Source organism: Alternaria atra (genome assembly GCF_907166805.1).
Source record: "Alternaria atra isolate CS162 genome assembly, contig: 21, whole genome shotgun sequence".
Taxonomy (NCBI): Eukaryota; Fungi; Ascomycota; class Dothideomycetes; order Pleosporales; family Pleosporaceae; genus Alternaria; species Alternaria atra.
In genome coordinates this window covers 2,624,586-2,652,315 of record NW_025091319.1, presented here as the reverse complement: position 1 = coordinate 2,652,315, position 27,730 = coordinate 2,624,586, and the positions used below count along the sequence as shown (strand labels likewise).

Sequence of the window (27,730 nt, the reverse complement as noted above, 5' to 3'; positions counted from 1 at the left end):
TCGGAGCGTTGTCGGGGCTTCATCGGCGCTCCACGGACCCTTAGAAGTTTCTCGAACCTAGCACTACGTGATACATAGACTTAGCGCAAGCGTAGTGTAGCTTCTCTATCGAATTCATTACTGTTATACCTTGCACTTATGGTTAACCTATCGCACCCTTATAATTAAATTTAATCCTTCTGTAGCATCCGCTACGTCGAACTAGCCTCTTTAGAGTAACCTCTATAGCAGTAACAACCGAAGCCCCCTAGAGCTACATCTAGACGGACGCCTTTTAGAGCGATATATTAAAGATACTAAGTGATTAAAGAACCGATCTCAGTTAAGCCGTTTCGAACCTACTAAGGGTTAACGAAGAGCACTTGCAACTAGCTGCAGTGCTACACAGCTTGGTACACGTACAAGCACCTAGAAATATAGAACGGTCCACCAAGGATCGTTAGATAAGCCTGCCATCGCCGCGGACATTAGGCAGCACTAGAAACCGAGAAAGGTCTACTAAAGACCGTTAGATAAGTCTACTACTTAAGGCGTGGCCTAAGAAATCGACCTACCTACACTAGCACAATAGCAGCAGCGGATGCCTCTGCAGTAGGGCTGGCAGTACAGATAACGCAACTATACTACGACAGTGTAAGCAATAAGGAGATACGAGGATCTCTCCAGAACCTATGTAGGGCCTAGGGGATAGATAAGCCTACAGTCTAGGAAAGAGTACAGGAAGCTTTCTATATCTAGAGTACGATAAGAACTGCGCTGCAGAGGGCTGGTTTAAGCAATGTCTCTACTCCCTAGAGCAATAAGGATTCAGCGCCTATAGAGATAGGAGACCTACATCTTCCAGCTACTACAGCTACAACTACAACCGTAAACCTAAACGATTAGCCGCCGACATGGCTAGCTACCCTTCTAGCTGCAATACAACCCGTAAACACCGTTAATACCGCCGCAAAGCGCCGCCGACAGCCTAACCTAGACATGTTTAATAGTACAAGGAAGCAATACTAGGTCTTCTACTAGCAGCTGACAGCTAAGGTAGAAAATAACAAGAATAATTTTAAGAACGATAAGATAGCATGTAATTACGCCTTTGCGAGACTTAAGGGAACAGCTGCTACTCTGACCCTGCTATACATAAGCTAGATAAGAATATCTAGCAAATGGGATTTTAACTAACTTCTTAAGTTCTTTAACTAGATATTTAGAGATCCACACAAGGAGGAGAGAGCTTGTAACAAGCTTTGGTCTATGTCGCAAGGGAATAAGAACATCTGTAGCTACGTAATAGACTTCTAGGAGCAGTTACTGCTTTCTAACAGCAGCTTAGACGAGAATACGAAGATAATAATCTTTAGAAAAGGCCTCGCTTACAAGCTCTAGGATAAGCTTGTAGGCCTAAAGAGCAAGAATCTAGAGGAGCTACAGAGCAGGGCAATTGAGATCGCCGACTAGCTGTATCAGATAGACTTGCATACTAAGGGAACCAAGAACCGCTGTTAGGAAGACAGATCCCTAAACAAAGAACACGGGAATAAGCACTGTTCTCCTTCCCTAATACTAGAGGATAGAATGGAAGGTGTAGAATACACAGGGAGATCTAGGAGGCCCCGCCGACTTAGCAGCTCTAAGTATAACCAATTACGCTGTAAAGGACGCTGCTTTAACTATAAACGTAGAGGACATATGTCTGCTACTTGTGCAGAGGATAAAGGTTTATCTAAGAAGAAGGGAAAGAACAAAAAGACAGCTGTGCTAAAGGCCTCTAGCTCTAAGACTACAGAGCAAAGGAAGAGCAGGAAAGCCTAGAAGGAGGAACTAAGTAGTAACAAGGAATTAAGTAGTGCAGATACCCTAGAAGAAGACAGCGACTCAGGAAAAGACTAGCTCTTGCCTAAAGTTACCGGCAAGAGCTGCATGTAAGTTAGCACAATTTAGCAAAAGAGTAGGCGTCCTTTAAGAAGGACATAAGCGGCAATAGGATTACTGTTGAGACACTAGTTAACTAGCATACCTTTGCTTTAACCTTAATTAACACTAGAAATCTCTTATACTCTCTTATAAGCCCCTGCCTTGTTAAACGTGCTAGTTTACAGTGCCTACCTATCTCCCCCCGCGTGTTAGAAGGAGTTACTAAAGAGCCTAGGACTATTAGAAGAGTCGCTAGGCTTACTATTAACATTTAAGGCTACAAGGACACTATATAGGGATACGTTGCGCCTTCACACCTAGGGTATAATCTTATACTTAGACGCCTGTAGATAAACAAGAGACAAGTTACTATTGCTCTATTAAAGAAGTCTATCTATATCTATTCATTACACTAGAGGATCTGCCTTATTAGCACAGAGGACCGCCCTATCCCGAAGGACCTACAGCTAAAGCGCATTAGTGCAACAGCTTATTACACGTACATCCAGCGCTTGAAGAACGACAAGACAGTACAGATATTCGCAGCCTCTCTTTAAGACATTAAGAAAGCGTTAGCCCTAAAGAAGAAGGTTAATGTTATGTCTTATCTTCCTAAAGCACACTAGCACATAGCCTAGATCTTTAACCCCAAAACAGCTACAAAGATGCCTCCTCTACGCGGACCAGAGATTAATTATTAGATTAAACTAGAGAAGGATAAGAATAGCAAGGAGAAGGAGCCACCCTAGGGCCCCTTGTACAACATGAGCAGAGGAGAGCTCCTAGTCTTACGCAAGGAATTAATATCTCTCCTCGATAAGGGATGGATTAGAGCAAGCAGCTCCCTAGCTGCCTCTCTAGTGTTATTTGCAAAGAAGCCAGGAGGAGAGCTACGCTTCTGCGTAGACTATAGAGCTCTTAACGCAATTACCAAGAAGGACCAATACCCGTTACCCCTAATCCAGGAGACCTTTAACAACATCGCTAAAGCAAAATAGTTTACAAAGATTAATGTATCAGCTACTTTTTACAGGATAAGGATTAACGTAGGAGACGAATAGAAGACAGCCTTCCGCACCTGATTTAGATTGTACGAGTAGCTAGTCACCCCTTTTAGTATGGCAAACGCACCTAGTACCTTTTAGCGGTATATCAACTAGACGCTTCGTAAGTACATAGACAACTTCTGCTCAGCCTACCTAGATAATGTCTTGATCTACACCAACAGTACTCTAAAGGAGCACCAGCAAAACACAAACAAGGTCCTTAAGGCCATAGGCAAAGCTAGTTTACCTTTAGATATCAAGAAATGCGAGTTCGACGTTAAATGTACAAAGTACCTTAGGTTTGTAATTAAAGCTAGCAAAGGACTAAAAATAGACCCTAACAAGGTTAAGGCTATTAAGGAATAGGAACCCCCAGTGAACGTAAAGGGAGTGCGCAGCTTTCTAGGATTTGCAAACTTCTACTAACGTTTTATCAAGAACTACTCAGAGATAGCAGCTCCACTTACAAGGTTAACTAGAGATGTTACCTTCTAATAGGGAGAAGTAGAGTAATAGGCGTTCAACAAGCTAAAAGAGATCTTTATTACCAAACTAGTACTCGCTTAATAGGACCTAGATTAAGAGACTATCTTAGAGACTAACTCGTCTAGTTACGTAGTTGCTAGAGTACTATCTTAGTACAATGACCAAGGGCTGCTACGACCAGTCGCCTACTACTTAAAAAAGATAACTAGCGCTCAGAGCAATTACGAAATCCACGATAAAGAATTACTTGCAGTAATCTGCTGTATAGCTAAATAGGACGGAATGCTAAGGTCTTTAAAGAAGTTCACGGTAATTACTGACTACAAGAACCTAGAGTACTTTAGGAAGCCTCAGCAGCTCAGCGAACGCCAAATAAGATAGGCCTAGTTTCTTAGAAAGTTCCTAAATATAGAGATCGCCTACCGGCCTGGAGCTGACAATGTTAGAGCTGATGCTCTTTTAAGAAGACATTAGGATATGCCAGCTAATAGTTTAGATGCACGGATCTCTTAACGTTTCCTGCAGGTCTTTAAACCCGCTACTGCTACGATAGACAAAGACCTAGCTGACGACGAAGCACTGAAGATCTTTTAGTGTAGTGTTGAGAGACCGACAGTTTTCTCCTACCTAGTGTCTGCACCCCCAACCCTACTAGCTCAACACAGGTTAGAGCAACTATAAGAGGAAGCTAGAGAAAAAGATTAGGTGTACTAATCGGCCTAGAAAGCGGTTAGGGACAGTGAACGCAAGTTTCTAACAGCCTTAGACCTCAAGCTATCAATCTCAGAGTGTCGCTTAGACGACTCTAGTAACCTATTATATCGAGATCGAAAATGGGTACCAGACAGTAAACCTCTAAGGACTAGCATCATACACAAAATGCACTCTTTAAGGGCCTTAGGACACCTAGGAAGAAACCTTACATACTAAGCTGTTGCACGGGAGTATTTCTAGCCTTTATTAAGCAACTCAGTTCGCTAGTATGTACGGAACTGTTCTATTTACAGATAAGTGAAGCCTTAGAGAGATGGCCTCCAAGGGTTACTACGGCCTTTACCAATTCCTAAACGCATCTAGAAGGAAGTCTCTATGGACTTTATAACAGGCTTGCCTGAAAGTGAGGGCTGTACTAACCTAATAGTAGTAACAGACCGCCTTAGTAAGGACGTAGTACTTATGGGCTTAGCAGAAATTACGACAGAGAGTGTAGCTAAGGCGTACATAAATCACGTCGTTGCATACCACTAGCTACCAGACTACATTACTTTAGACCAAGGCTTACAGTTTGTAAGCTACATGTAGGCTAGGCTTTGTGAACTAATAAGTATTAAGCGAAGACTATTGTTAGGATACTACCTAGAGACCGATAGATCTACGGAGAGAATGAACGCGACAGTACAAGCCTACCTCCGCGCTTTCTGCGACTAGAATTAGAGCAATTAGAAATCCAACCTAGGAATAGCTAAAATCGCAATTACAGCAAGGGAAGCGCGGTCTACAAGGATGTTACTATTCTTTATGCAGCACAGATGCGAAGTAGACCCTGTTCAGATTACTATTAAGTACGGCCTAGAAAACAAGCCTAAGGGAAAGAGAGTGCAAGACGAGCATAAAAAGGCTAAGAACATCGTAGAAAGATTAAGGCAGAGCATTCAGCTAGCTCAAGCGATCATAGGAGAGGCCTAATAAGACCAAGAACTGCAGGCTAATAAGAGACGGAAACAAGCTCCTCAATTGCAAGTTAGTAACAAAGTATAGTTAAAGCTAAGCGACTACTTTAAGACTAAGAGGCCAAGCAGAAAACTTAACTAGAAGAACTTAAAGTATACAGTACTTAAGATTGTAGGACTAAGCGCAGTCAAGCTAAACACTCCTAGACGAGTTCATCCAGTATTCAACGTCAACATGCTAAGGCTCGCTTCATCGGACCCGTTACCTAGTTAGCCACAAGATAATAACGAGCTAGAGCCTATTAAGGTAGATAGAGAAGAGATGTATCTAGTAGAGGAGATCCTAGAGGAGAGAGGCCAGGGGCACAGAAAGCAGTACCTAGTAAAATAGGAAGGCTATCCCGATCTAACTTAGGAACCAGCCGTAAATCTAAAAGAGACTAATGCTCTTAAAGATTAGAAACACGCTACATAGGAGGGATCTAAGCCTAAGAAGGGGGGTACTGTAAGAGGCTGAAGCCTTGGTTAGTAGTACTTAGCCTGTGGCCTTCGTTATAGCTGGTTGGGATAGGCTGCAACCCTCGGAGCGTTGTCGGGGCTTCATCGGCGCTCCACGGACCCTTAGAAGTTTCTCGAACCTAGCACTACGTGATACATAGACTCAGCGCAAGCGTAGTGTAGCTTCTCTATCGAATTCATTACTGTTATACCTTGCACTTATGGTCAACCCATCGCACCCTTACAGCAGGCGCCATACAGGAAATCACACTATGTGATTCGTCCCTCATGAATGGTACTGAGTTCTTGTGTTGATAAGATATTGGTCAAGTACAAGCTACGATGTTCATGGGGAGCACTGCGTAGTGGTGAACCACATTAGATAAATTGAACTAGGAACAAGCAATTCAGAGCCTTAGAGTTACTCAACTCGATTCCTCAAGTGCATACATGTTGGCAGCATCAAAAGGCTCGACCGTTGTTTTCGTGCATTCACCTAACGTAGGTTTACTGGTAAAGCGATCATTCATCCACTTGAGAAATTTGGGTGCTGCAGCTGGAACTACAGGGTCGTGGTCTAGTCCAGGATATAGTTGAAGGCGAATCTCACTAGCAGCCTGGCAACTCGCGTTGTATGTTGATTCCACAACCGGAGGCAGTACTGCGACGTCTTCGAGACCTTGGACAACAAGGGCAGGCTGAGAACTTTTTTTTCATACCCACAGCCGAAAGATTGTCCAAACGTGATATAGTCCTTAAAGGTTGCTTAGCTGTAGCTTCGGCATTTCTGGTTGATGACAGAACTGAAGGCAAGATCCGCGACAATTGGAGAAATCGAATAGTAGCAGGCTTGAGCTTCTTTCACAGGCACCAAGCGCTTCTTGAAGGTGACGTCAAGCCAGTCGAAAGTTTCGTTGGAGTAGGTATTCTGAAGACCAAGCACTGCGAATTCGACTTCACTGATTACGTCACAGGTCGAAGTTGCGTCAGATGTCGAGCAGTGCTTCGGCAGAAGGTCTGAACGTCAAGTGCGCGAATCAGCTGCTCCAAGGCGTCCTTTGGACTCCGCGCTAGGACACTCCCTCTAGTCAAAATCGATGTGCAGTGCTCGTGGACCATTTTGTCATACCAGATATGATCTGGATCTCTGACGCTCTGTACGCAGACGGTATGGCTGGCGGGATTGAGATCCATTTGTTGCGCAAGACCTGCTGCACAGCGGCTAAGCATATTACGACTAACTGAGGTGCACTTCCTGCAGAGCTTCCCTAATTCCTCAGAAAAGTTGGAGCCGATGCGTGGAGACCGGAATTTCAAGCGAACATCGTTTTGGTTATCTGCACCGTCTGGACATGGTGGGTTCATTTCTATAAGGGTGAAGTTACTTCCACGATGAGATGCTGGTTGTAGTACTGCTTTGTACAACGCATGCGTGCTGTACGAAGCATGGTCTCTTGGTGAAGGATCAAATCGCACTACCAGTTCTGATTCTGATAACGCCACGGGTGAGTGCACTCCTTAGACCAATAGTCACACCTCCTGTATATGTCAACGATCAAATTGTAGCCAATGTGTAACTCTCACAACACTTTCCGCTTGATCTCACCGGATGCGAAAGTGTCTTCTTTCGTTGCCTTGCTCCATCTGATATGACGGACGTGAGTGCCCATTTCACAATCGTCGTTCTGGGGCTTGGAGTGTCAAACTTTAGTCATGTCTACTGGACAACGTGTTGAGTAGTAACTATGGATCCAAAACGGAACGGTAATACGAGAGACATCTGGTCGCGGCCCTCAGTGTCCACCAAGTACACGTCGTTGCTGGCACGAAAACATGTATCGCGTGCGGCATAACTCTTGTATGCCTGACCCTGTTCGTGATCCAGTTAAGATTCAGGAATGACCCTAGCAACCTGTCAATATATCCCACACGAATTCAGAATCCACATCTCCATCAGGATGCCATGCGCGTGCCGCTTTCTGGCCCTCGCCCTATACCATCGTCCCACTAGCAATCCTTCCGGTCGGCCCGAGCGGAGAAGCTGCATGAGATCGCGCAACAAGCTTCCCAAGCTTTCTCACATAATTTCGTCATCTGTGATGCGATTTGTAGGAGAGTCGCAAGAACAAAATACTATAGTCAAGATCTGGATGACTGACGCAAAAAGTCAAGACTTCAGCGGCGCCTTCCGCTAAGGTTTGGCTCCTCCTCGACCCCTCACCATCGCCACATCTCCAACTCACCTCATATCCCAAAATAACCACGCAACGACCGCCACGCAGCCGCAGCACCAATGTTCGGATTTTTATAAGTCCCACTGATATCCACCGGCGTACGATCCAAGCCCCTGTAGTGCGTGCGATGAGGAAAAGTACCCGCGTCTGAGCGATGGATTAGCCCTGCGCACGCACCATCTCGTAAGCGGCGTCATACCTCTTCGTGTTCGATGATGGCGGCTTCCAGCTTCAATCTGCAAATTTGCTTAGCATGGTGGTACTTGTGCATCACCGTGCTTTAGAGCTCGCGGCTAGAGTAAGCGTACATGCTAGATGGAAGTGACATGAGATGCTTAAAGCAAGCCCTTCAGCCTGGCCGTAAGGAGCCGCAGCCTCCCAACAAAGGACAAACGGCACCTCTGGAAGTCCAACTAACAAGACATCATGGTTGCATCTTATATGTGGAAGGCTTTGCTGCCAGTCGCAGCTGTCGCGAGCTATGCTTCAGCAGAGGCCTGTGCTGGTGGTGATTGGGACGTGATCGTCGTCGGTAAGTTCGAACATCCGTACTCAACGCCCGGCATTAGAACTGACATTTCTAGGCTCTGGCCCAGCAGGTATCGTTACAGCAGACCGCATGAGCGAAGCTGGCAAGAAGACTCTACTCCTAGAGCAGGGCGGCCCGTCATACTACGTAACCGGCGGTCGTGCTCGACCAGAATGGCTAAACGGGACTGAACTGAGCCGCGTTGACGTTCCAGGGCTGTACAAGTCCATCTTTTCGAACTCGGGAGAAGGCAACCTGACCTGCGCATCAGACGTCGTCAACGCGTTCCAAGGATGCACTGTCGGTGGTAACTCGGCAATCAACGCTGGACTGTTCTTCCAGCCGCCCGCGAGCGATTGGAACCGCTACTTCCCAGAAGGCTGGAAGGATGCCGACATGCAATCAGCTATCAATAAGGTTAGGACGAAACAGCCGAACACAGACAGCCCTTCAATGGATGGCAAGCGGTATCTGCAGAGCGGCTACGAAGCCGCGAAGCAATGGCTAGTCGATGGCGCTGGTTATGCGGAGGTCGGTCTCAATGATGGTATTGAAAACCACAACAAGAGCAAGGCCTTTGGTCACCCCATCTGGTACTATGAGAACGGCCAAAGGAGCGGACCAGTGAAGACCTACCTTCAGTCCGCGCTTAATCGAACGAACTTTTCCTTCCAGACCGGTACCAAGGTGCTGCGTGTCCGTCGAGAAGGCGATGTAGCGACTGGTGTTGACGTTCAAACCAATGGCGCAACTGGCTCTCACAGTATCTGCATCAAGGAGGGCGGAATGGTCATCTCTTCAGCCGGCGCGCTTCTCAGTCCCCAACTGCTGATGTGGTCAGGTATCGGTGAGGCAGAGACCTTGAAGAACCTCTCTATAAAAGGTCACGTTAGCGTCCCTTCTCAAGACTGGATCAATAACACCGCTGTTGGTAACAGTGTCTTTGATAATCCAAACACCTTCATCGAGCTATACTCCGACGAGGTCGCGTCGTACAGTTACAACTACTCCAACCCACCTGTGCCCGACATTGATCTTTACCTCAACAACCGGTCAGGACCTTACACATTCGCTTCGCAAACAAGCGCATTCTGGGACTACATAGAGCAAGGCGACGACGTAGTAGGCTGCCAGGGTACCATCGACTCTTCTGGTGCAATGGGCCTCATGGAAAACGGAACCATCACACTCAATGTCTACGGCACATCTGGTCTTCGATCCGTCGGTCGTGTAAACCTCGATGCTAGGGGTATCGCCTTACCATCGTCAAACTTCTACTCTGATCCCCGCGACGCAACGGCAATCGCCACATTCGTCCACAACATCTTCCAAGCTCTTCCTCCCACCCTCACTCCGCTTAACGTTGCAAAGAACTCGACGGTCGCGCAACTTACAACTTGGTTGACCACGCCAAGTGCATATACACTTGGCAATGTCCAGCATTGGAGCAGCAGTTGCCGGATGGAATCTTGCGTTGATGCGGATACGAAGGTAATGGGCATGCAGAACTTGTTCGTGATTGATGCAAGTATCGTGCCGCCTCTTACTACCAACCCAGTCATGGGTGTTATGATCGTGGCAGAGAGGGCGGTGGAGAGAATATTAGCGTTGAGCAAGTAAGCGCGTTGCTTATAGTAATAGTCTCGATTTGGTTCACAATCTACTAATGATCTTTGGACCACGCATCTTGTCTCGCTGCAACTGCCGAACAGGTACTTCCGATAAGCCCCTTGCATACTGCCTGATCCTAGTACCAAGTCCTCCCCATAACGAGTGTGGGTCCGGTTACGTCATGTCACAGCCGGCCTTACATTACTAACCATGCGTTCACAAATGTTACTTTGCCGTTGTCGAATTCAATTTCAGAACATCTACAAGTACTTGTAGTCTGTACAGCAAAAACTAAGCATCAACATGTCTAAAGACCTTGGCGAAAAGCGCGCCTCAAACGGTACTTTACCCGAACTCTAATTTCCCACGAAGACAACCTTACCAACAAACGCTAGGCACGAACTTCACTCCGACAGACCGACACGACACTTATGCTTACATAACCCCCACCAAGTTGAACCTCTCGGGTAAACACATCCTCATCACGGGCGCTTCCAAAGGCGTCGGTCGCGCTACAGCCATCAGCTACGCAAAAGCAGGTGCATCCCGTATAGCCCTCGGCGCACGCTCCTCGCTCTCCGACGTCGTCTCAGATGTCCAATCTGCAGCCAAGAATGCAGGTCATCCCGAACCACAGGTCCTAGCCCTAGACCTCGACGTCACCAGTAAAGACAGCGTAGATGCCGCAGTGAAAGACGTAACAGAGAAGTTCGAGGGCAAACTCGATGTACTTATCAACAACGCTGGAAGTCTCGCTCCCTTCGCTGGTATCCCAGACACCGACCCCGAAGCCTGGTGGCGCGACTACGAAGTCAGCGTCAAAGGCCCTTTTCTCATGACCCGGGCATTCTGGGCCTTACTCCTCGCCGGTTCGAAAATCATCATAAACATCACATCTATCGGCGCTCTCATGATAGTCCCGCAATCCTCTTCCTATGGACCAGCGAAACTGGCGTCGCTCCGCTTTACAGATTTCATTAACCAGGACCATGGAGTTGGAGAGGGGAGGGATGGGATGGTGGCTATTGCCGTGCACCCTGGGGGTGTGCAGACAGAACTTGCACTGAACATGCCTGGACATATGCACGGATGGCTTGTTGATACACCCGAGTTGGCTGGGGATACTTTAGTTTGGTTGGGGAGTGAGAGGAGGGAGTGGTTGGGTGGGAGATATGTTAGTGCGTGTTGGGATATGGAGGAGTTGGAAGAATTGAGGAAAGAGATTGTTGAGGGGGATTTGTTGAAGATGAGGTTGGCTGTCGATGCATAGGTCTAGATGTGATTAGAACATTGAGTGAGTACGTCAGATAGGTACGTCGACGGAGATTTTGTTTCATGTTCAAAAGCAAGTGCGTTGTGGGAGAAGCGTGGTTCGAGAAATAAGCAAACACATGCCCGATACACGTGTATATCATCTTATTCGTACAAAGCGAATGATGGTGTCCACCTCCTTGGAAATCGTTAGTAGCTGACGTCCAATTGATGCAAGCGTGTACTTCTGCGCAATGATCTTGTATGTGCTGTACCCACCTATGACGATTTCGTCCTCGCACGCAAGATCAACACGTAGAGAACCTGCTTCCCACGACGTTCCAAAATTGGATGCGCGCCGACCTAACGATCCTCCCGTCTCTTCTACGGCAATCCCCGGTAAAAAGATCCTCGAGCTCCGGAGCATACTCAGCCAACCAATGCAATAGAAGGCTATATTCATGCTATTCTCGAAATGGCGTAAACTCAAAAAGGTACTAAAAGTCTCATCGTTGACTACAACCCATTACCAACGACTCTCTTGTGGCTTCATCTCTTCATTCCAACTCACAACATGGCTGTCGCGCCAGACTCCGCCTGGCCCCTCGTATCTGCCACAGGTCTCCTAGCACCAATCTGTCTACTGGCCTACTTCTGTTTCCGAGTTTACTGTCTTGCGTACATGCAAGTAGTCGGACGATATCAGCTAGGCCTAGCCTGGTTCTTCGTTGTTGTAGAACTGTTCCAATATCTCCCTACTATCTTGCTCTACTTTAACCGCGTTTTTATCCTACAGCGACCTAGGCGTCCAAAGCTCCATCCTGAAGGCGATGATGTTCCAGTGGTAGCCGTTCTCATTACTGCGTGTGGAGAGGACAATGACACCATCCTCAATGTTGTCAGGGCTGCATGCGAGACGGATTGGCCAGCGGATCGCCTTAGTGTGGTCTTGTGCGATGATGGTCGGTCTAGAGAGTTAGAGGAGAGAATGTTGTATGTATCGCGAAAGTATCCACACGCACACTATACGAGCCGTGAGGAACCAGAAGTGCCCGACTATGTGCGCTGTCCGCTTCCCCTACACACTAGCTCTTACTGACATCATCGCCAGAAAGCGGGTAATCTGAACAACGGATTGAGGTTCAGCGCAAAGCTCACAGAGCTTCCCTCACCATTCGTCGCAGGCTTGGACGTTGACATGATAGTCCAACCAAATTGGCTACGCGCCATGATGCCGCATCTTCTCAACAATTCCAAGATGGGCATGACATGCCCGCCACAGTATTTTTGGAACATCCCACGCAATGATCCGGTCCGGCAAGATCTCGATTACTTCTATGCCGTGACGGAGCTCATCCACGACGGACTAGGCGCAGGCGACTGCGTTGGATCTGGGTATCTGGCACGCAGGGAAGCGATAGAAGACATTGGTGGCTTTCCTACGTATTCGATTAGTGAGGACACGGCGTGTAGCTCCATGCTCCTCGGGAAGGGCTGGTCGGTAGCTTATATTGACGAGTACTTGCAGTGCGGTGAGATGCCGGATACCCTTTCCGGCCATATCAAACAGCGGACCAGGTGGACCATTGGCAACGTGCAGACGGCGTCCAAGGTAAGTGTCTGACCATCACATTGGTGACTAAGACTTACCGTCGATAGATCAACTTCCGTCTTTGGGGCCCGACAGCCCCTTTCTGTAGCGCCCGCCAACGCCTTGCCGGATTCGTTTTCGGCGCGGGATCTGTTATAAATAGCGCTCTAAACTGGCTCGGCTATATCGGTCTTCCACTCGCTCTACTGGCTGGGTATCCCTTCGTGGTTTACTACGAGCGTTGGCAACTTGCCTGGCTTCTGCGACTCGTTTGCATCTGGATCTTTGCCGATACGGCACACAAGGTAAGTTTGGCGCTATTTGTGGGGTATCGAGATGCGATGCGCTGGGACCAAGCCGATGTTTGGCTTGTTCCATACTACGCGCTGTCCCTTGTTCGCGGTATGATACTTCCCAATCGTTTCGGTGGGACAAAGCCTGGATTCACCCCAAGTGGAAGTTTGTCCTCGAAGATCAAAGAGCGTGGGCCGAAGCCTTCGGGGTTTCTCGGCCGCTTTCGAGCCATCTTCGTGCAACAGATGGTTTGGGTACACGTCTGCTTCATTCTGGCTTGCGTCCTCGGTGTCGTACTAAACATCGTACGCTGCTTTGATCCGACAGCTCATATTCGCACTGCGTACTCGGCAGCTGAGGTCGTGCTCTCAGGTCACGACCGATGGATATTTCTGCTGACCAGGATCGGATGGCCACCAGTGTGGTGGCTCGGACAGCTGGTAAGCTGTTGGATTCCAGTGAGCTACCTTTTCTGGCCACCAAACGAAGTTACCGCAGACGAAGCCTTACGACTGGATGAGAAGAGTGGGGTACGATACCCAAAGCAGGAGTACTCTCGCCCTAGGAGAGAAAACATGGGAAAGCCAAGCGATCATTTGACCATGTTGGTCTTTGTGTATTCTGTTGTGTGTTTCGCCGGGTCATTCTATATCTAGATCGTGGTATCGAAAGTTCCGGAGCGCCCGGCCCTTTTTTGTAAAGTATGGCTATTTACTAGCGTTAACATAAACAGATCATGAGAACGTTCCATGGTCATTTGATGATAGTAATTAGAGGCTGAAGCATTAGAGCATTGTAGCATCTCGCGACGTCGTGCTCGCTCCATGAGTCACGCTAGGCGCATGTAGGCTCTCCTCACATATCAGTAGAAGGCTATAAGGTTCAAAAAGAATATGTCTATTGCTATATGTTGTTTGGCAAGACTGGTAGTCGTGAGGCCCGAAGGTTGGGAGGTGGGGGCCAGGTGCACAGACTATCATCTCCCGCCACACTTTCACCGGACTAGGTAAAAAAACTGCAAAAAAAACTGCAAAAAGGACTGCAAAAAGAGAACTCTCCAGCGGGGAATTGAACCCCGGTCTCCCGCGAGTTGCCTGTGATGGTGACAAGCGGAAATACTGACCACTATACTACTGAAGATTGACCAACCTAGAAGGCTGAGTAGATGATCGATGTAAGAACTTCAATTGAGAAATATAATATTCATGAAACACGTAGCACGAGCTCAGACCAGTGCAATGCCTTTCAAGCGCGTAGCCTACGAGGTTAGGAAAACGGACTGTGGTTTTCGCTTGTTTGTGGGTCATGAGCCGAAGTAGTGCCCGCGTCTCTAGCGACGAACTCCCGGCGTCTGCGAACACTTACTGTAGTAAACGACATTGAACTCGAAGCAACGACCACAAGGTCGGCGACCGCTACATCTGCCGTGTTATCATCTTACTGAGTAAATTTCGGTATACCCGACAACATGACGCCTCGTACCCCTGAGTAGATAGCGCCAGCGGGTTTCGTACGATAGACTCCGGAAGAGGCGACGCCGAAGTCTCAAGGAGCAAGGTCGTAGGATTAATAACGATAATTATGGCTGGTTCGTAAAGTGAGATGCGGTGTGGTTGTGTGGATGAAACGCATGTGCGAGGCACTGGAAGCATTCCCTGCAACGTGAACCAGGTGCACGGGTCGACATCGTAACAGACACCGCTATCTCGTCTTATACGTATGTTTGTATGGTTGAAAGGGGGCATCGAGAAGATGCGGATTCAGCAAGTGCACAATTAAGTTATCTATTGATTTCCAGGCTTGGAAGGCGTAGTCTTCTAATGGTAACAAAGCATTCATAGATGGACATGAATCTCGACCATGACGAGCGCGCACAGTACGTTTGCTAGGAAAACTAGTGTTAACGCCCAGTCGCGTATGTTGGTCATGATGATTTAGCAGTCGAACGAGACTGACGGTCGGTTCGTGCCATGCCCTATCAGCGTGGAAAACGGTCTCATAGCTTGTGATGTTGTACCATGGTCCTACGCACGCAAGGCAGCGCATCGCGCTGTAGGTCTGAACATGCGACGCGCCCGGTGTATTTGAGTTTGTAAAGTCAAAGAACCAAGTACTGAAGGATCGCTTATTTTCGCGTGTGGTATTTCTCCGCGCGAAGGATTGCTGTCATGCGCTGTACCATGCGAGTTCTATTGTGGGCGGAACGGCACTGTTGGCAAAGCAGCAACACGAGGCAGTCTGGTGTGCCAGAATGCGTACCGGCTGCGATGCCATACCAACACTTCGCAACGCCATGACAAGAGGTTCATGACGAATTTGCGACATCTCGCTATGCAATAAGAGCCACGACGTCATGTCTGACCGGTAACTGTCTCTACCGGAGAACACGAAGTCGCTAGCGCTACAATGGGAGAGTGAATGATGGACATTGGCAGATCCGAATGGGAGCGGTGGCTCGTGGAGTAAGCTGCACCACCCAAGGTGCGGCGCGGTCAGCGAGATTGAGCAGACATGGGCAGAAGGCTTGGCTAGGAACTGGTGATGACGCGTTTTGGAATCTGGGGTCGCCCTGGGCAGGCCAGAAGAACAAAGAGACACAAGATAGGATCGTGGGTCTCTTGCTTGGTGGTGTTTCCAGGAGCGATGGGAGAAATCCCGATGTTGAAGATGAAAGCGCTCGATCGCTGATCAACGAGTAGCTGCGATCGCGATTTTGAACAACACGCATTGAAGACGCTCACGATCATCTTGATCAACAGGGAAGATATGGCAGGGGTGGCAGCAATGCTCAGCAGGTCGTCGAGTGGCTGAGCGAATATGCAGGCGTCCTCCGCCTCAGCGAAGTACGAGCAACACGTTGGCGCCCTCTTCTCCCACCGCCCGTTCAGCCCACATCTTCGCTCGCTACTTCTTTGCTCTTATTCATACTCAATACAAACGGCGTCTCGTTCTGGTCGCTCGTTGTTGTTGTTGCTTTTCCCATCGTCTAGAAACCATTGCGCCGTGCACCAGTCGCCTCGCCTCGGCTCCATCTGCAATCGACGGACCGAAGCGATCTGCACCGCGTCAGGCTGAATACAAGTGAACCAGGTGCAAGTGAGCCTCATATCCCATTTCGAATCTCGACAACAGAGGCCTTTGCCAAAGTCACTCGTTTAATCACGCTCCTCTGGTCTGCATGCCGGCATCTTTTGAGTCGCTCGCTGGGACTGCGCGAGAAACGACGGCTTCGAGGCCAACCACCACCTGAATCGCGAACAAGGCACCACCCCGCTGCGGAACGCGCGAACCATCGATCCAATGCGCTCTAGCAACAAGAGCTATGTCAACATCAACGATTCGGGCAACGAGAGGAGAGAGGGTACGCCGTGGTATTGGCGCCTTATAGCCCTGGCTGCGTCGTGGATGATATTGGGAGGGTGAGTGCGCGCGATGCATACCAAGTCGGTTCTGAGAAATACATACTGATGCCTCGCAGCTACCTGATACTGCCGGGCCTCTACGCAAACGATCCCAGGCTTAGATTCAGTGAAGCAGTCCTATCTGTTTTTGTTGTCGCACTTCTCACTGCCGGCTACTCCTTCACAGCACTGCTCTGCTTCGCCTGTCGCAATGAGCGCTTCCAAGCCGACGGTGTCTTCCTGTAAGACTTCAAGTCTATACGTTATACCACCGGCGCAATACTGACGCATATAGTCCCGCACTCACATCCTCCGCCCTAGGTCTCATCTCAATAGCCTACAACTTCCTCTCCTCCCACAACTATCACTGGGGCAATGCCGCCATAAGCGGCACCGTAATCAGCGCCGCAGGAACCCTCCTCTACAGTTCCCTCCTCCTATGGACTTACCGCCGGATAGTCAAGTCCAAACGCCAAACAGATACCCGCGCAAACCTTTGGTCCGAACAATCCTACTACAACAACTTCATCCCGAACATGTACCCCACCGCAATGCGCTCGCCCTCTAACCCACCACCCGCCGCCGTCTACTCCGAAGACGATCGCGTAAACCAGCAAATGGCCTTGCTCCTCGCAAAGGGCGACCCACGACCCAGTCCCGACGCGAACAGCACTTTCAGAATAGACCTCCCTGAAGACAGGGAGCAGCAGGAAAGACACCTGCACAGTCAGGAGTTGGTGGGCACGCCTGCACAAACACATGTCGATTGGAACCGCGATCGATCGGACAGTAGACCGGATAGTCTCAGTGAACATCAGGCATGGCAACAATGGCAGGGCCGTGGAAGGACGGCGAACCGGCCGCCAAGTACGGATGGAAGACACAGCAGTCACTCGAGAAACCTAAGCCGGGAAGAGAGGAGAAGAGAGATTGAGCTTGGTCAGATGAACGTATAATTTGTGTTGCTCTGCTTTCTCCTTCTTCCATGTTGTCTACGGCAAAACTACGCATTCTCTACGCACACGGATAGCGTCGGTGTTCTGGGCTCGGCGTCCTTGGGTGCTTCGGGATTGATACCTTTTTACGTCCATCCATCGCTTTGGATATATCTGAGGTTGTATTGGAATGATGTATATGTTGCATGGTTATTACGGCATTATTTTGGTGGACTAGATTCTTGTCTTTGTGTTTTAACATCTATTGAGTCAAATACCAATATTACCACGTCTGCGACCACCATACCTTCTGCATCCCGTCACTTCGTCTACATTCAGGCAGGAATACTCAAACGTCAATACTCATAATGTCGACTTGCATTCGTTGATGGCCCCCACCCATCAATTGCCACACAGTCATGGTCTGATGCCTCGGACTTGGTAACAGGCAGCAACGCATCGACCTGAAACAGCCTTCCTCCATTGCCAAACTCCATCACGATGGGGCGACCACTTCTGTAACCATGAGGAGAATCCCAAGGAACCTCGCCACATTCTTGAGGCGGCCGCTTCAGCAGCCATTAGGAGAATACTCAGTACTCCCGGGGCGGCCTATCCTGCAACCTTCACACACCCTTTTCCTTGCTTGGTATCTTGACTTGAGTCAATCCAATCAGCTCGAAAAACTTCGTAACGAAAGATTCTGCTCACGTTGCGGTAACGTCTTTTTTCCAATGTCTGGAAAATTTCAAGGTTCTAGACGCGTACTGTAAGCATAAGCATGCATGCTGTATGCAGGCTGTGCGGGTCAGCTGACGCCTAAGCGGAAGATTTGAGTTGCCCAAACGAGCGCGTAGTGGTTGGCTGACAAGGCGAGCGTAAGCATATGGTAACTTGTTTGTATGCTTAGGCCCTGTAATATTTAAAATTGAAACAAGGGATGCGAAACGTCGAGTTAGAGAAAGGCGACGGTAGTAGTATCTTAACGCTCGTGTCTTACTAATAAAATTCGTTATTGCTGTTCTTTATTGTTTACTCTTGCAGTCCTCTATAGCTTGATAGCAAACTGCTTCAGGTACTCGTAATGCTCAACATTAGCAGCAACAGTATCGCGGATTTGCTTCGCACCCTCTTCACCATATTTCTCCTTCCACTCAGCGAAAAGCTGCTCGTCTGACTTGGGTTCCTTCTTCTGCAAAGATGGTCAGTCCACAACTCCAATCAACCTAGTTGGAATTTTGACTTACGTGCGTCCTCTCCCTCAAGCGATCACTATCCAAAGCGTCCTCATGGAAGCCCTTCCATTTCTCAAACGCCTCCTTGGCGATACCTTGATCCTTCTCCGTGTTCCATATGAGCATGTTCGGGTCCCACTCGATTCCGGTGGTTTTGCAGAATGCTTCAACAATGCCAGATGGGTTGTCCAGCAAATCGTCTGCATCGATGACGCAGATCTCGACACCTCCAGTATGACCGTTTGCCTGGTCGTTGGAGTCGTGCTCCTTTTGACCAGCAAACTTGGGACCAATCTGGCCTTCAGAACGTAGGTAGTCGAACAGGCGACGGAGTTCCTCGTAGCCAGCTTCGTCGGGCCGGAAGTTGTAGAAACCCGTCATCTTGTCTAGCGGAGGGATGGTGCAGCGGTAATATGATGGGATGGAGAATTTGGGGTGACGAATGAGGAAAGCGAAGTGGTAGGTTGCCAACAAATCCGCAGGAATGACCGTGGGGTTGTTGGGTTCGCCCTTGGTGTCGTATGGGTAAGGAGGTCCGGCACGGTCATTACGGGTGGTGACAGGCGAAAGTTGGGTGGTGTCTGTTCCTACGCCGCGACGATAATTGGATAGAGACGGGGCGATAGTAGCAGGCTTGCCTGCGGGAGGAATCCAGTATTGGGCCATGTCCTTGATGAAAGCGCGTTTGCCCTGTAGAAGGTGAGTATGCTATTCTTTCGCGAGGCTACATCGTGCGCTAGTGCGATCTCCATCGCATGTGTTATCATGAGGCTAGAGTCGAGGTGATAGAGAGCTGGGCAAATCGTAGTGGCTGGGTGGTAGATCAGGAAAATTGGAGATCTCGGTGTTTGACGTGTCCGCTCATAGAGTCTGTCTGAGACGTTGATGGATTTGGTGCGCTCAAGTCAAAGGGCTGAGGTATTGCGCAAATTGAAATTACGAGAGTAAGAGATGGTCGTGACAAATTGGAGTGGATAGAGATCTGACTGGCGGGTGGGTGGCTGAGAGCACACGACACGCAATTGCGACGAATTTGGCGAGAATGCGAAAATAAGATCTTGACTGATATAAAGAGATGAGAAGATGACAGGGAAGGATAGGAAGGCGAGAGAACTGCAGAAACATGAAATGTATTAGTGAACGAACCTCCGAGTTTTCTCTCGCAATGCGATCAAAGATGGTCTTGTATGTGCTGTCTTCGTAACCGGACTCTTTCCTAGCCTTCGCGTCATTCTCGTAACGCTCAGCAAGGCGCTCAGGTCCGAAATAGTAGGCATCGCCGAAAGGCTCGTGAACACATTGGAGTGTGTCGTGGCGGGTCATGAAGACCTAGAGGATGGTAAGAACCCGAATTGGGCGAGAAATGGCGGAACCAAGCATACCCTCTCAAAGGCCGTCGAGCAGGCCCTTGGATGAGTAGCCACAAAGATGGGCTTGCTCGTCATGGTCGCGGCTTGTCGACTCTGATAGGATCTGTATTCCAAGTATCCTGGGGAGAAGTGACTGAGATATTCAGTCGGTAGGGATGGTGAAGAAGAAGTCCAGATATATTCCAAGCTGAACAGCGTGCACCTACCGCGAAAAGTAAATGGGGCACTAGCAGACTCTTATACCTGAGACCCAAACAGAGACTGCCGCCGATCAAGCATTATGAGATGGAACCCACAATTGCTGTTGGTTGAGCAGCAAACCCTACCGGCAACACGGGTTAACAGGTACTAGTGGACTTAACCTTGCAGTGGTGGCAGCTTCAATCAGAGGGTCCGGATAGATGTGCCAGGCGTGCCGGCAACCACAGCCGCACTCGTAGCGTGGGGCTGCAGGTGATGCAGTTGCCCTGATTCGACGTGGACAGGGAAGTGGCCGAGATGGGTTTGTGAGGTGTTTTCTTGGAGCACACATGATGTCACTGGCGGGACTTGTGGATGGAAGGTGGCTTGGTGGGGTGCGCTGTGCCCCTCACTAGCATGGCTAAGCCCGAGGTGCCGACGGGTCCTCGCCAAACTCCTTCCCTTTTCCAGTGCTGTTTGCGCCTTACGCGGCATATCGTTGGATGGTATTTTTACGCCTTCTTAGGCGTTTCTTTCTGACGACTCTGAACCACGGATATCGATGCAGCTAAAAGCACGACATATCGTGGCTGCGTTTCGCAATTTCGTATGGCCTGCGACGAACAACACCTGTTCGACTCCCCTACGGAAAGCGAAATTCGCGTTGATGGCCTGACAGTATTCGTTTATACATCACAACACAGTTGAATGCTGTTGTACGGCCTGTTCCGCGCCTGACTAGACGTTTAGCGAAGCAAGCATGGTATGGCGAGGGATTAAGTATTTTCAGCAGTTCCGCGCTGAAATATGTCCTACTTGCCTCATGAAGACCGGCCTATCACACATTTCCGGGAATCTCCATCGATCGTGCGACGATGTACCAAAAGAGCAGGGATTCTAGACGCAGGAAACTCGTCAAGTGCTGGCGTATGTCCGTATCAATACATAGGATTACTACCATTATGTGTATATTTTCGATGTGTACTCTTCTTGAGCAGAAGTAGAAGTACAGGTGCGATGCGTACGGCGTCGAGGATCTACCGTGCATGCATTACCTTCCAAATTGGTAGATTCGCGGACGTGGAAACCATGAGTGAAGAGGACCGAGCGAACCAGTGTTATGGTAGATTAGATATAGATCCAGAAAGCAGTTGCAAAGCTGTTCGCGAATGCTTCGACTACTAGGCATCCAAATAATCTCTAGGCACGCTGATCTAAAGCCAGCGAGATCGCATAGTTGTCATCTATTTACACATTCAGCATTTCTTAGACCTCCTGATGAGAACGGAGATCAAGTACGCATGTCCTCTTGGTTTCCAGGTCTATGCTCATAAGTGAGTATCGATGTCAAGTTCTGCCTAATCTACCATTGTTGCCGCCCGGTTCTATGAAGGTGCTCTTTTCTCTCTGGTGCGTAGCGAAATAGTAGTGCAAGTTGTCCGCCCTTCTCTAAGTGTGTTCAGAAATTGCATACCGATCCGCCATTTCACAGACTGTACATCACCTTCCAAATGAATGCTAAGGGCCTTTAGAAACTCTCATCATCACAAGGTGCAGCTAGATCACTAGGTAGCGCCCTGTCAGTAGTTCGAGCACGAGCTCTATTCACGCCTGGTCGGAGCTTCCGGTGGAGCTTCGCACGCTCGTCTGCATATAAAGCCCCCTTTTCTGGTGATGAACGCTCAACACACCGGAATTTCCGTCTACTTTCAACTGCTGCAAGCTCCAAGTCCCTCATTCCTGAACCCAAAAGCACCATTGCACACCTTACCAAAAACCTGAAGATCTCATTGAATTCTACCATCACAGTTCAAACGGCTCGTCTCATTGCCAAAAAGTGTGTTTCAAATCGTTTACAGATTAATCTTAGATACATTCATCCAACACTTCAACCGATAACGACTTCGGTTTCAACTCTATTTTCCATCGGACAAACATGAAGCACCTCCAGCCAGTCACGTACGCAACAAACAAGATGTCTTCTACTATCGCCACCACCGTTTCCGGCTCTACCGTCTCTGTGAAGGATACCAAAACCGGCACTTCCGTCAAGTTCACCAAAGAGGAGGCTCTCCAAAAGATGGCTGAGGAGGACGAGGCCAGGCGCAATGCTAGTGTTGCGATCCAGAGGAAGAAGCTCGATTTTGCTAAGAAGAAGTTTGAAGAAGAGTTATCATCCAAGGGCAAGAACGCAATTCTTAAGCACAAGCCTAGCCGACCTGCACACCGACCCGTCAAGAAGCATCGCAAGCCGCTTCCTCCTCCTAGCAACAAGGAGCACAACACCCGAATGGCTACGGCGGAGACCAACGATGCCACTCAGGAGAAGAAGCAGCTCGCTGCTCTGTCAATTTCTCGTTCTAGCCTCAACTTTGACGAAATCATCGAGCAGCGTGTGGTGAACGGCATTATTGAGCGTGTCACCCAGCCTGCCATTCTCCAGCCCATGTCCTCCCAGTATACCTCTGTGGGGAACGGCTCTCGTCCTGTCTATGACCACAGACATATCATCGAGCAGTGCGTAATCAACGGCGTCGCTGAGCGCATTCCACAGTCCAGTGACGTGCCTCAAATTGCCACCTCTAATATCGACACCGACTCAGATCTGGCCGCTGAATCCGACAACAATACAGATGAAGATGTCAATCAACTAGTCCGCGGACCTTCTACCCATGGGCAGGATGCCTGTTTGTCGAAGGACAGTGTTGACTCTATTGAGGCTGCCAGCGCCACCACATTGTCACATTTCTATGTCCATGTTCCGATGACCGATGCAGATGACGAGACGTCGCTTCCTGGCTCTTTGGATGGGGCGGTCTACAAGGCCCCTAATTTCGTCAAGGAGGCCGTTTCTGAAGTGTCTTCTTGTGGCCCTTCGGCGATTCTATCCATGCCTAACGCGACTCTCTACCCTCCGCGCCTATCTCGCGATGAGCAGGCATCACTAGTCGCCATGCACGTTGCTTCAGTCGTGTTACCAGCCACTCTATTCAACCAGCGGAATCCTAAAATTCCAAGAAAAAGGCCGTTAAGGCTATTGAGTTCTCCAAGGAGGTGACTATGGTTGAGCCTGAAGTGCCTCAGAGGCAAACCGAGCTCGACTCTGCGAAGACTACTACTGGCCTTACAGAGCCCAGTAACACAGCGGGCGACAGATATGTTGCGACACTTACTAAGATGTCTAATGGCCCTGGCATAACTCAGGGGTTCCGCAACCTTCACGAGAAGCTCGTTGCGATGCATGTCTCTCCTCTCTGGTTGCCAATCACTGCGCCCAAGCAGCAAAGGACTTCAAACGCCGAGCGGAAGGCCGCCAAAACTGACCGAAAGAAGTCTGTCGCTGTTGAGAGGAACGAGCCCGACTTTGTCACTTCTCTTCTCTCCAAGCCCAATGGCCCAGGTGAGACCAAAGAATCTCGCAATCTTCGCAATAACCTTGTGGAGATGTATGTCGTACCACCCGAGCTTCCACCATCCTTCAAACAAAACAATAAGACCAACAAGGCCAGGAAGTCTGCTGTTACTCTCGCTCTTGAGCCTAATCATGAGCTTGTTGTCGTTGACATCTCAGCGGCTCAAAAGGTGTCCATCATTGCCGAAAACCACACATTCACTGGGGATGAGCTGAACACGGATTATTTCACACACGACGAGGAGACTCTCATCGAGGACGTCTCTGAGCTTGGTCCTCCTCCTTCTGGTGAGGCCAAGGATGATTTGCTGCAGGTGGACGTGGATATCGAGGACACCACTGACAAGCAGACTGTGGTGATTCCCGGCCACACTACCTCCGCCACCCCGCCCGCGTCTGATCCCGACCTCTAATTCTCGGACTCAGATAGACCAAAGTCATCAGCGACTTCTCGTCGCTCCTCCGTAGAGTCTAGCAGAGAGTCCGTCCGTCGCAAAGCTGAAAAGGCGCGCACCACTTTCCTTGGAAAGACTTCATTAGAGACATTTGTAAACACACTCGACTTCGAGCTATGCGACGGCACGACGACCAAGGATGATATCTGTGAGGCCTTTGCTTCTCTTGCTGGTCGTCCCACCGCCGGCTTGGACTCTGTCAAGATCCAACGCAAGATCAAGCTAGGCGGCACTTCACTTTACGGCTTTCTTCATCAACTAGACTTCGACGACGATGAAGTGACGATCGTCGGTAAGGTCATGAAAATCTTTAACAAGGCGGCTGGTTATGAGTCGGCCTCTTCCAATCTAGACGTTGCCTTGTGGCTTGCAGAGTCGTCTCAGGATGAGAATAGTCAACGGGTTCGGCGCTCGCAGCGTGCTTCTCTTGTCAGCAAGCTTGGACGGGTGGGGGCATAGGTCGCCTTAACATTAATTATAGGGCTCCAGTGTCAGGCGTGCATGACATAAGACAGACCGTTGGATCATTTGACCGTTTGCGATTCTTCTTTTCGTTATTTGCTCGTTATCATGTCACTGCCAGCATCACTTAGTATTGAAGCAAGTTTTCTACGTCGGTTGAGCTTTGGGCTTTGACTCATCTGGCACCGGGTTCGAGCTGGCTTATCGCTCCTGCTGTGGGATGACTGTCTGCTTATGTTGAGGGGCTGGTGGTGTCTGTGAGGATGAAACTATCGAATAGAGGAGAGGTAGTCAGCAATCCAATGCTAATCCATAGATCTTTTCCAATCCAATCCAAATGGTATCAATCGTATTCATGTATTGTAGACTTTACTTGGTGTAATACCGCTCACGGTTCAGACGTGCGTATGTTTGGGACAAAAACATTATTTATGTTTATAACTTCATTGATATTCATCCAACAATACTAGATATGTGCGATGCTATAGAGTGTTCTTTATTTCTATACGCTTATAGCTCAAACTTTCTGCTCAATGCGGTGATGCTGCGTCTCAGCACCACCAGCGTTCTCCATCTCGTATGTAACAGCCTTCTCACCAGCCTCATCCAGCATATCGGCCATGCCACCAGATCCCTTTGTAAGCTCCGCACCCTTGCGACCAATAAGGTGCCAGGGAAGGTTGAACATCTCGTCGAGCGACTCGAGCGACTTTCCAGAAGTCTCGGGAAGGAAGAAGTAAACCCAAATAAGACCAACAGCAGTAACGCAAGAGAAGAACATCATAGTACCACCATGAGTCATGGAAATGAACATGAGGGGCACAGCCTTGGAGTTACCGTACTGGTTGACGAAGTGGAATGTCATGGCGATGGAACCACCCAGCGCACGCAGACGGAGAGGGTAGATCTCGGAGTTGATGAGGTATTGGATCGAGTTCCATCCTAGAGCCCAACCGAAACCAGAGAAGTAGACCATGACGATGGCGCCCATGGCCGCGTGTTTCTGGCTTGATGATTGCGGCTCGCCGTCGGAGACGCCAGTGTCGATGAGAAGGAAGATGGCCATGTAAAGCATGGATACGAGTTGTAGTGTGATACCAGTGGCGAGGGAGCGCTTACGGCCGAGGAAGTCGATAAGGAAGAATGCGCAGAGCATGGAACTGACAAACTTGACGACACCGAAGATGGCTGTCGCGAAGAGCTTCTCGTTTTGGCCGGTCGTACCCATCATGGCGAAGTACTGGGGAGCGTAGATAGTGATGCTGTTCGCGCCAGACCACTGGGCAAGCAACTGCGACATGACCGACAACTGAATGCGGTAGAGGTTGGCCTTGCTGGAGAAAAGCTCACGGATCGGTCCGAGCCATGTCGTGCCCATGGTAGCTTCACGCTCGCGGTTGAGCTGGTCGTTGATGTCCATGATCTCCGAGACGACGTAGGGGTGGTCGGCGGGAAGCTTGCGGAGCAGAGCAAGGTTGTCAAGCGCCTCCTCATGACGACCGACCTTAATCAACCAACGAGAACTCTCACGGGCAAACCATGAGAGCGAGAAGATGATACCAGCGAACATGAGGTGCATGCTGTTTGGTACGAGCCATTGGGCGTCCGTGGCAGACGAGATGTGAATGGACGATCCCCAAGATGCGAAGTAGGCAAGCATGATACCAATGTAGACTGAACCAGCAAAAGCGCAGACACAAAGACCTCGAATGGCCCTCGGTGCGGTCTCAGCCAGATAAGTCGGTGCAACGACGGTGGTCTGTCCAATACCAATACCAGCAATGAAGCGGCCTGCGTAGATCTGTCCGACGGAACCGGTAAGAGAGCTGGTAAGGAAGATGACGATACCGATAACCCAGATGAGGCAGAGTTGTCGAGTAGCCCAAAGACGTCCAATCTTGTCGGTGATGAAGAAAGCAATCAGAGAACCTAGGATAGAGCCCATCTGCACCATGGATGTGATGTTTGATAGAAGCTCCGCAATCTCGTGCTCGCTCTTGTTGGGGTCATCAAGTCCGAACTTGCGTCTGAAAGGATCTAGTTCAGCTGTGGTACCGATGAGACCTTCGTCGATACCACGAGCAGCGCCCATGAGACCGAAAACTACAGTTGTTAGTTTGGCAGAGCACATTGGACGATACAACTACTCACCAAAGACACCGTACCAGAGACGCCAGTTAAGGCTCTCCTTGGGAGTGTCCTTCAAGTTCTCCTTCCATGGGTTCAAAACGACCATGATGGGCAAGATTTGCAGTGATCGGTCGGGTTGGATGTGATATTGAGCTGCTCAACCTACGTCTGTGAAACAGGGAGGAAATGCAGTAGAGCTCAAATTTCCAGGCAGATGTGCACGCCTCTTATACTGAATCTTGGATGTGATGGTGGGGTATGGCATGCGGAGATCCTAGGTGCGAGTACTGTCAAACCATGCCATCCATGACACACCCCAGAGCCTACCCCGGAAGCCTCTACTCCACATTCGTTCGTCGCCAGTAGTGGTCGGTGTCGGTCTTCCGAAAAAACAGTCCCGGATGACCTTCCCAATCGCAGTTTCCTCAACGTTCAATAGGCCGACCCGTCTTGTCGGCCATAGCAGACGTTGGAACTAGACCTTTCACAGAAAGCGGACCGCTGATCGCCTGATCAAAAATCGATCAAGCGGCGTCGCCTCCGTACCTATCACCGTAACACCATCTGCACGAAGGTTACATGCCCAGCAAAGAGGCGGAAAGGTTGGCAGGCTTGAGTGGAGAAAGCTTCCTTGTTCATACGTCTAGTGGAGCTTGGGGCCGAGCTAAGAACGAGTCAGCAACCTGGCCACCACACGATTGCAACCCCGCATTATCCCCCAAACGCTCTCGTGTCCTGGATTTCCCACGTTGGGTGTCAGTTCAGAAAGCGAAGCTTGTCAAGCTCCTGGTAGCGCCCGGAGAAACGCCGGTAAAACATACCGTCTAATTGGCTGTTAGTGCGGCGGGAAATTCTCGCACGCGGGATAAATTGCTGCACTATCCTGATGATGCCTCGCGACGAAGACCCTCGCCGGTAGAATTGTCCCCGAGGCAAAAAGGGTTTGGAGCAGGATTTCAGCTTCTGAGGCTAGTCTCATATGGGCGAGACCTCGTCTCGCGGCGGTGCGTCGACAAGCGATGCGGCTGCAAC

At 49.4% G+C, this 27,730-nt stretch overlaps 7 protein-coding genes across 7 annotated transcripts; 5 read left to right on the top strand and 2 right to left on the bottom strand.

The window, feature by feature from the left end:
- Positions 1-8,268: 8,268 nt before the first annotated feature.
- On the top strand, positions 8,269-9,991 carry ALTATR162_LOCUS1301 (uncharacterized protein; the record flags this gene model as incomplete). Its single annotated transcript, XM_043308897.1, has 2 exons — positions 8,269-8,374; positions 8,427-9,991. 2 exons carry the CDS (start codon positions 8,269-8,271, stop codon positions 9,989-9,991), a joined length of 1,671 nt encoding a protein of 556 aa, XP_043164832.1.
- Positions 9,992-10,285: 294 nt separating this feature from the next.
- ALTATR162_LOCUS1300 (uncharacterized protein) lies at positions 10,286-11,252 on the top strand (the record flags this gene model as incomplete). Its single annotated transcript, XM_043308896.1, has 2 exons — positions 10,286-10,322; positions 10,378-11,252. 2 exons carry the CDS (start codon positions 10,286-10,288, stop codon positions 11,250-11,252), a joined length of 912 nt encoding a protein of 303 aa, XP_043164831.1.
- Positions 11,253-11,807: 555 nt separating this feature from the next.
- ALTATR162_LOCUS1299 (uncharacterized protein) lies at positions 11,808-13,774 on the top strand (the record flags this gene model as incomplete). Its single annotated transcript, XM_043308895.1, has 3 exons — positions 11,808-12,293; positions 12,345-12,845; positions 12,893-13,774. 3 exons carry the CDS (start codon positions 11,808-11,810, stop codon positions 13,772-13,774), a joined length of 1,869 nt encoding a protein of 622 aa, XP_043164830.1.
- Positions 13,775-16,418: 2,644 nt separating this feature from the next.
- ALTATR162_LOCUS1298 (uncharacterized protein) lies at positions 16,419-18,322 on the top strand (the record flags this gene model as incomplete). The annotated part of the gene is made up of 5 exons (XM_043308894.1): positions 16,419-16,537; positions 16,597-16,761; positions 16,815-17,386; positions 18,215-18,223; positions 18,285-18,322. The coding sequence occupies 5 exons, from the start codon at positions 16,419-16,421 to the stop codon at positions 18,320-18,322; spliced, it is 903 nt and encodes a 300-aa protein (XP_043164829.1).
- A 180-nt stretch (positions 18,323-18,502) lies between these two features.
- Positions 18,503-20,134, bottom strand: ALTATR162_LOCUS1297 (uncharacterized protein; the record flags this gene model as incomplete). Its single annotated transcript, XM_043308893.1, has 4 exons — positions 18,503-18,646; positions 18,702-19,379; positions 19,836-20,018; positions 20,072-20,134. The coding sequence occupies 4 exons, from the start codon at positions 20,132-20,134 to the stop codon at positions 18,503-18,505; spliced, it is 1,068 nt and encodes a 355-aa protein (XP_043164828.1).
- Positions 20,135-22,175: 2,041 nt separating this feature from the next.
- Positions 22,176-24,565, top strand: ALTATR162_LOCUS1296 (uncharacterized protein; the record flags this gene model as incomplete). The annotated part of the gene is made up of 3 exons (XM_043308892.1): positions 22,176-23,198; positions 23,258-24,045; positions 24,082-24,565. The coding sequence occupies 3 exons, from the start codon at positions 22,176-22,178 to the stop codon at positions 24,563-24,565; spliced, it is 2,295 nt and encodes a 764-aa protein (XP_043164827.1).
- Positions 24,566-25,085: 520 nt separating this feature from the next.
- On the bottom strand, positions 25,086-26,804 carry ALTATR162_LOCUS1295 (uncharacterized protein; the record flags this gene model as incomplete). Its single annotated transcript, XM_043308891.1, has 2 exons — positions 25,086-26,671; positions 26,720-26,804. The coding sequence occupies 2 exons, from the start codon at positions 26,802-26,804 to the stop codon at positions 25,086-25,088; spliced, it is 1,671 nt and encodes a 556-aa protein (XP_043164826.1).
- Between the last annotated feature and the right edge of the window lie 926 nt (positions 26,805-27,730).